This window comes from Chelmon rostratus, chromosome 2 (assembly GCF_017976325.1).
Source record: "Chelmon rostratus isolate fCheRos1 chromosome 2, fCheRos1.pri, whole genome shotgun sequence".
Taxonomy (NCBI): Eukaryota; Metazoa; Chordata; class Actinopteri; order Chaetodontiformes; family Chaetodontidae; genus Chelmon; species Chelmon rostratus.
The window spans coordinates 21,814,791-21,822,719 of NC_055659.1; the positions used below are offsets into that span (position 1 = coordinate 21,814,791).

Here is a 7,929-nt window from a genome sequence, read left to right on the forward strand (position 1 = left end):
CTTGTCTCCCTGTCCTGTTAGCTCTCCGTGTCACCACACGCCTCGGCCTTTCTGGCTGCTACCAATTAGCAACCCTCTGCTAGTTCTCCCAGGCGCAGCTCGTCCTTTCTGTGAACATACCCAAGGGACCAACAGCTTCTCTCAGAGGGGCCTTTGTTTCTGGTCTGACTATCTGACAAAAATGTTATATCTTCCTGCACTGATGGGACCTCTAATCACGTACACTCCATGAACACTGGAGCTTCACACGACGGTAGACTTTGCATAGTGCAGGACTCAGGGTAATCAAACATAGTAGAAATTTAACATGATTATATGTATTGTAAAGCGATAGCTACACATGTGCAATAAGACATTCAGCATAATTACATGAGTAATGACGACGCATGATTATTCTTGTGATGTGTGTAATATCCAGCACAGGCAGTCCAATCCAGCAGCTCTCCACACTGATCCAAACAGATGTCCCTGCAGGAGATGAAGCAAATAGCAACTGTATGAACCAGCCTGCCCACCTCCTACATAGAGTCTCTGCTGGTGAGGTGTAGTGAATGGGTGTAAGTGTGCAGCCAGGAAAGACACACAGACAGATAGACAGACAGATAGATAGATAGATAGATAGATAGAGTAGAATAGTGAGGGTGAGGCGTGGGGGGTTGGGTATTTGTCATTATCCTTGAATTGATCCCTTGGGAACAGATGGTGAATGGTGGCTTACCTACAGAAGACGCCTTGAGTCCCTGGAGCGAGTTTGTGTCCACGCTGCAAAGAGTAGCACTGAAGTTGAGGAAGCCGCAGTAAGAGAAGCTCATGAGACAGGACTGCTAGCAGACAGGTGAGAAACATTTCACTGCCTAAGAGGATGCTAGTAGAACAGACTTCAAGGTCAGAGGTAGGAAACATTGCAAACTGTGGGAGCCTCCTCGTGGACGTCCAGCCTGGTTAACTTGTTAGTATGAGACAAGACAAGATCTCTAACAGGAGCTGCAAAAATCCATTCCATGAAAGAATATTTGGACTTAACTACCGTTAAATCATGCGCAGTCTGGCTTTGTATGAAGTTTACGGTAACATCGGCCTCCCCTCGTAGATTGAGGCCATACCACAAGCCGGGCGGGACGTGACACCATGTTGCTGAGAGACGTGAGCGCAGCTGCTGCTCTGCTGCTGCTCTGTGTCCAGTGTCTTCACGGCTCCGCTCTTCCCGCTGTGTCCTCCTATGAGTTCACTGCCTACAGGATGCAGCAGTACAACCTGGCACAGCAGAAGCATGGTGAGTTCAGAGAGCTGCACCCCACTGCAGTGGTGGAAAGTCTTTATGAATGTCTACTATGTGCTTACAGGAAGTACAGTGCAGAGGTAGTTTACTGGAATATTTCAATTTTGCACTACTTTATAATTCTACTCCAGTAGAGCTCAGAGGGAAACGTTGTACTTTCTGCTCCACTGGGTTTATCTGACAGCTGTAGTTACCACTTACTTTCAGATTGAGATTATACATTAAACTACAGATGATTATCTTATAAAATAATGTTAAAGATTAGAGTGGTACTTCCCAGCCTTTTCTTTTTGGCTTGTGACCCCAACTTTATGAGTTGTAAAAGAGAGATTCTCCTTTAAACTTCTTAATAACTTAACAAGTAACTAACTTAATATATTTATTTCCCAAAATTTTCAATAAAGCAAAGATTTGAGAAAAGTCTGAAAAATGAATGCAAACTTGTATACTTACTTATATATTTGCTGATAACACATCTCTATTTTTACCAAAGCAGAACTTTGAATACTGGACTTGTGAGAGAGTATTTGTACATTATTGCGTTGGTGGTTTTACCAACATTTAAGAAATATTCTAAATTTGCAGCTAATTGAAATGGAGCCAATTCTAACCATCTATATGAATGTGATTCTTTCACCTACATCTCAGAAGACAATCATGTTTGTCTGTAAAATCTTAATCCAGAGCTGTCAGATGAAAGTAGTGGAGTAAAAAGTAGAATATTCTCAATCTAAAATTTAGTAGTATAGAAATATAAACTTACAGAAAGTGGAAATACAAGTAAAAAAAGTTCAGAGTAACCGAGAACATTATAATCAATGTGGAGCTAAATAGTTTTATCATGAGGCTTGAGCTGATATCTGTGCTCATGCATCCCTTCTCTGTCCACTGAGGTTGCCGTGGAGCCATCGTGGTGGCGGAGGCTCGCTCGGCGGACGAGCCGGTGCTGACCCGCCGCTGTGTCATCATGAAGGTGCTGGACTTCACCACGGAGAAATACCTCGAGGCCCAGAGGCAACACGCTGCTGCCATACTGATCCTGCTGCCCAAAAATATCTCCGGTGTCCCCCACGAGTCTGTGCAGGTAACAGGTCATCCAGGGACACCTCTGCGCTCTCGGACGTGCTGTGAGGCAACAAGGAAAAAAATATACGAGACACTGTTCAGAATACAGTCTCTGAATATTAGATATCTCAGTGCTCCAGAGTATTAGGTAACAGCTCGCTGAAGCATTAGGATAGAAAAATATTAATCATCTGTGCCTTGTGAACGAGTATCTGTTCTCCCCTCTCAGTCCTTCATGCTGAGTGAGAGTGAGGCCTTGAGGAAGGAGACTCTCATGCCTGTATATGTGGCTCCTGAGGACGAGCAGCTGCTTTACATGTATGAGGAGGTCAGGCAAGCCGCAGCCACCCGGACCTCATCTATATTCATCAGAGGTGAGAGGAGCAAGTGGATTTATGGATTTACATTTTGCTGTAAGGAAGCAGAAAAAGAACAGCACAGCGTGTCGACATTGAGGGTTGTGTGTTTTCCTTGTTGCCAGTCCTTCGGAGCATGGTCACAGCTACGGCCTTTCAGATCTTAGTGAGCAACAATGTCCCGATCAAGGCCGTCACTGACAACACCATAGTCACACTGGAGGTGAGTGTGGAGCTGTCTATGCAGAGCAGAGGGGTAAAAACCTCTGACAGTCAAACCTGATTAGTTTGGCTTGTGATTGGTTGTCAGTTCTGCGCCATATAACTGCTAGTGTCTATTTCAGGGAGTACTTCCTGGAGCAGGGGAGGATGCACCCACCATCGTCATCACTGCCCACTACGATTCCTATGGGCTGGCACCGGTGAGCCACATGGAAATGATAAAGCCTTACCATGTTGATTAAAATTCCAGCCCTTGCAGGTATAATATATGTTCATGCGTGTGTTTTTGTGTTGGTGTGTAACGCAGTGGTTGTCATACGGAGCAGACTCCAACGGCAGTGGGGTCACCATCCTGCTAGAGTTGGCGCGTCTCTTCCAGAAGCTTTTTAGTAGCCCGAGCACCAGACCACCGTGAGTTAAAATCTCCTTACAGAGGAGCCTTTTAACATAATCAAACACACGCTGGATCCAAAGCATCAGTAATGCTAATCATGTCAGCGCTGAAAGATGTGAGGTGCGTGTTTATTATGGAAAATGGCATGCCAAACCTGGCTGAAAATCTAGCTGGGTCCCATTCTTAACACAGCTGTACGCTGTCACCATTTGTTCCAGTGGATACTGCTAGATATACAAATTTGTGCTTACCTCATTATCTGTAAAACTGGCTCCTATCATGTTGTTTTGTATAAAACATACTATTGTATTTGGTCCATTATGGATAAATGCTTGACTGTTTCTTTTTGGTCTTTTAGATATAATTTAATGTTCTCCCTAACCGGAGGAGGGAAATACAATTTCCTTGGCACAAAGAGATGGATTGAAGAGAATCTGGACCATGCTGGTGAGTTCTTTGGGCTTTGGTACTATACTAAACATGAGTAAAGTAGTACTACAGTGCTAACATATCTGAACATGAGCAGCCCAGTTTAATTCATTTTTGTTTTATTTTTCTTCTCCAGAGTCCAGCCTGCTCCACGACAATGTGGCGTTTGTTTTGTGTTTGGATACACTGGCCAACAGCGATGAATTGTACATGCACGTGTCCCGCCCTCCTAAACCTGACACTCCCATACATGCTTTCAACCAGCAGCTGGAGGAGGTAACAAGCTTCACTGGTGGTTTCAAAATATGGACTAGGCCTATTCCAGTCGTTATGGCCTTTAATTTGTGATGACTCCACCAGGTGGTTTCCTCCAGATTTCCCTGGGTGAAGCTGGGATTGGTCCACAAGAAGATCAATCTCGTGGAGTCCACGGTGGCCTGGGAGCATGAGCGCTACAGCCTGCGCAGGATACCAAGCTTCACCCTGTCTCACCTGGAAGACCCCAAATCTGAGCTCCGTGGCTCATTACTGGACACCATGTGAGCTCTAAATGCTATTCACAGTGATTCTGACTAGCTGCTTGAAGGCTTTGTTTACTGTAAGATGACATGATGGTGAAGGTGATGAAAAAAGGACACATCTCAGTTGTCTTTGTGTCATCTCACAGGTCCCAGATGGACTTCAGGAAACTTAGGCGCAATGGCGTCATCATAGCAGAGGCGCTGGCACGTTACATGTACAATCTCTCTGACAAGGTGATTACATGCATGAAACCCGATTGCATGTATCTAAATACAGAAACTTTGGTTTTCATCATTGGTTTTATTTCACAACAGCGTTTCAATGTGTGATTAATCTTTATGCTCTTCCACAAGGGTTCACCAAAAGATGTGCAGGTTTTCAAGGGCCACATGGTAAGTACCTGGTTCTCTTGGTCAACATGCAAAGACAAGTGCTGACCTCTGGTGTTAGTTTATGGGAATTGCAGCGTGTTTGCCTCCAGCTTGTTAATTTGATTCATTTGCAGGTTGGGAGCATTTGAATAAAACCATTTATTTGAGTATATTTTGAGTGTAAAGGGTTTCAAGTGGAGGAAGTTTAGTATTCTAGCTCCAGCTTTATGTCAGTGTTATTAAAAGATTCATTTCTAATGGTAACTGAAAAAGTAATATGAATTCCAAATTGGGTCTTTCATGGGGAAAAATTGCGACACCTGGGCACTCAGTGACTTTTATTTTTATGTGATGTCACATAAGACATTCCCTACAGTTTTCTCTCTGTGAAACTAAATTCTGGATTCAGGATTTTCAGGATGGCCGTATGTCCAGTCTGATGTCCTTCCTGACCTCAGTCCCTCGGGCCACCCAGCTGCTGGATAAGGAGCCCAGTCACATCCTGCTGGTTAACTCACTGGAGCACGAGTTTAAACGTTACCTGCAGCAGGTTCACAGACACGCCTTCCGACAGGACAAGAGGTAACACATGGTGGGAGGTGAAAACTGATACTAAGCCAGGCTCTCAGCTGTACTATCGGAAGAAAAACAACAATGGTGATTAACTATATTTCTTCGCACAGGGACCCTGATATTACCTTTTTTGATCAAATGAACCAACCCATTGTGATGTACAGGTAAATATCTGTGTTCAAATGCATGTTGTGCATGTTGTAATTTCAATCAGACACCTGGAGGCTGACACACTTTTCCTTCCAGAGTGAAGCCTGCGGCCTTTGATCTCTTCCTTGGAGGCTGCATTGCTGCTTATTTGGGGATTGTTTACTATGCCATTCAGGTTTGCTAACACAACCTTTCATATTGTCCATTCACGTTGCATTGTGGCATTACTTGCTTGCAAACAGCGTAGCACCTTGAATGCTGTCACTTTTAAAGCACTGACAGATAGGTAGGCAACACTTGACGGATCAGGTCTGTTTTCTTACAGTATCTGTTCTCTCTTACAGAATTTTGGTTATCTCTACACAAAGCTCAAAGCAGCAGTGAAATACAAGCACCAGTAAATAAGACTGTGAGCGCTGAGCCTGTGACAAGGGTTTGAAGTCTGCATCGCTCATGTCGGACTTCTGCTTCACTGGCTGTGCAGAACATGAAAGCAATGCAACAAGAATCTTCAGAGACTGACCATATGCACAACTTAAAAAGTGTGCATTTGCTTTGAAATGTATATTGTTTTACAGATTTTTGTACCTTTCATTATTCATAAATCCATTGTACTGTGAACCATTTCTTATATAAACAGACTGGAATTTGTTGTGTGGAGGAGATATGGAGTAAACAAAATAAATAAAGGAGAAGTCTGGGATTTGCCTTGCGTCTAAGTTTACTGAAGAAGGGAACAGAAAGATTGGATTTGATTTAAGCCCCTGTGAAGGACGTTCCTGCCACATCATTACCATGATTCTCCATGTCCTCTGCTCTGCATCTGTTGACATGGATTTGACTGGGCTTAACATGGCTGTCAAACAAGGCCCAGCCACTGCAGCGAGATGAACAGCCAGTTCCTGTCACAGATAACTCAGAGAGAGCGATGGAGACACAAAGGCACCCTACAGCGCCTGGTGAATTATTGATGCTCATGTGGCATGCTGACAGTGAATAGAGGTGACCCTGGGTGGTGGTGGGAGATTCTTCAAAATCCCATCCCTCTCTTGGTTTGCTCCAGTTCTGCAGATCTGATAAGACTGATTCTGTTTTAACTACAAGGCAGCTAAACAGCTGGGAGCGGAACATTAGTGTTTGAGAACTGTGCTGGCTTGTTTGTGAGGCCCTCTGGGAGGGAAGTGGGTCATAGACAGTGACCCCAGGTATGTGTGTCTCTGCAGGGGGCCTGGGGCTTAGGAGGATTAGTGGCTGAGTGCTCAGGTAGCAACAAAGAGTTGTTCTGGTTCAGCAAGGGTGCTCTTATCCTGTCTCTACTTCCAACATCACATTTGTCACAATAGCTACAAGTAGAATACAACATTTTTACCATCTGTCAGGTCTTTGGCTATAGGATCCATGCAGGATAGAGGCATGCATAAGGTGAATACTGTGCAGTGATGCATTAATCACGGAAAGAGTGATATATGTATTAGCAATGTAGGTGGCATTCACAACCTAGTAACAATCTTAAGCAGAAAAGACACACACACACACACGCACGCACACACACACGCACACTCTTTTCTGCAGAAAAAAACGTGGAAGTAAAACAGACACACAAGTATGAGAGAAAGGGAGGAGCCAGCAGGTGACAGGGGAGGAGAAGGATGCTCATGACTTTCAGACGGACTGCAGGGAAGCGCTGGAAAATAAGTGAGACAACAAGTGAAGATGGTTCCTCAGCTCTACATCACTTTGTACAAAGAGCAGTTTGCCTCTCCCGGCAGAGTAAAACGAGAACAACTTCGACCCACCTCTGCCCACCGCAGGAACAACCCCCAGCCCCGGCCGGTAAGAGGCGCAGCCATATGGACTGTAGAGGTTTAAAAGGACAATGTCATTATTTATGATGGTGCAAAGAGATAGAGGGAGAAAATGAGTCTCCAGAATGAATGAATTCACGTAAATGGTCATCCTTCCAATGAGGTAATTTAGCAAATAATGTGACCAAAATAATGTAACAAAACATTGCATTTCCAGGTGGTGTGTTTAAGGTCAAACAAGAGTAATTGGGTCACTTATTATTGGCACTCTGGTTATTGTTCTTCATCTAGCCAGACTAAGGTGTCTTACACTAATTGGCGGCTGGTTGTTTACATTTCCCTGTGCTTGGTGAAAGCTGTATCCTATCTATTATTCAGCACTTCCTCCATGCCTATTTATTTATCCTGACATGGAGTAAACAGAGCTAAGAGGAAAGTACAGTCACTCTACTGTACAGAAAAAAACAACAACCTAAGGACTGCACGAGAGAGGTGATATTAATGCATAATACTGTCTCACTTTATCACAGTTTTCAGTGTGTTATGATAATATTCTGCCTGCAGGAGTTCAAAATGGTTAATTTAATAATGATAATGAAAAAAGGAAAATTAAATCTAAATAAAAAGGAAATATGTGCCATATTGAAACCATATCAATTGTGAGATACTGTACACTATACAAGTAAAGATGTTCAGTTAAGTGGATAGTGAGGGGGAGAGATTATCTGTGACAGCACTATCCAGTTTCTTCTTTCCCTTATTT

General features: G+C 43.7%; 1 protein-coding gene across 1 annotated transcript; it reads left to right on the forward strand.

Moving 5' to 3' along the window:
* The first annotated feature begins 696 nt into the window (after positions 1–696).
* Positions 697–5,961, forward strand: zgc:109965 (uncharacterized protein LOC619266 homolog). The gene is made up of 16 exons (XM_041958986.1): positions 697–835; positions 1,091–1,273; positions 2,173–2,363; positions 2,574–2,718; positions 2,826–2,923; positions 3,045–3,122; positions 3,230–3,333; positions 3,675–3,763; positions 3,882–4,021; positions 4,106–4,284; positions 4,413–4,500; positions 4,621–4,659; positions 5,048–5,220; positions 5,322–5,375; positions 5,458–5,536; positions 5,706–5,961. The coding sequence occupies exons 2-16, from the start codon at positions 1,129–1,131 to the stop codon at positions 5,760–5,762; spliced, it is 1,659 nt and encodes a 552-aa protein (XP_041814920.1). The 5' UTR covers positions 697–835; positions 1,091–1,128; the 3' UTR covers positions 5,763–5,961.
* The last annotated feature ends 1,968 nt before the right edge of the window (positions 5,962–7,929 follow it).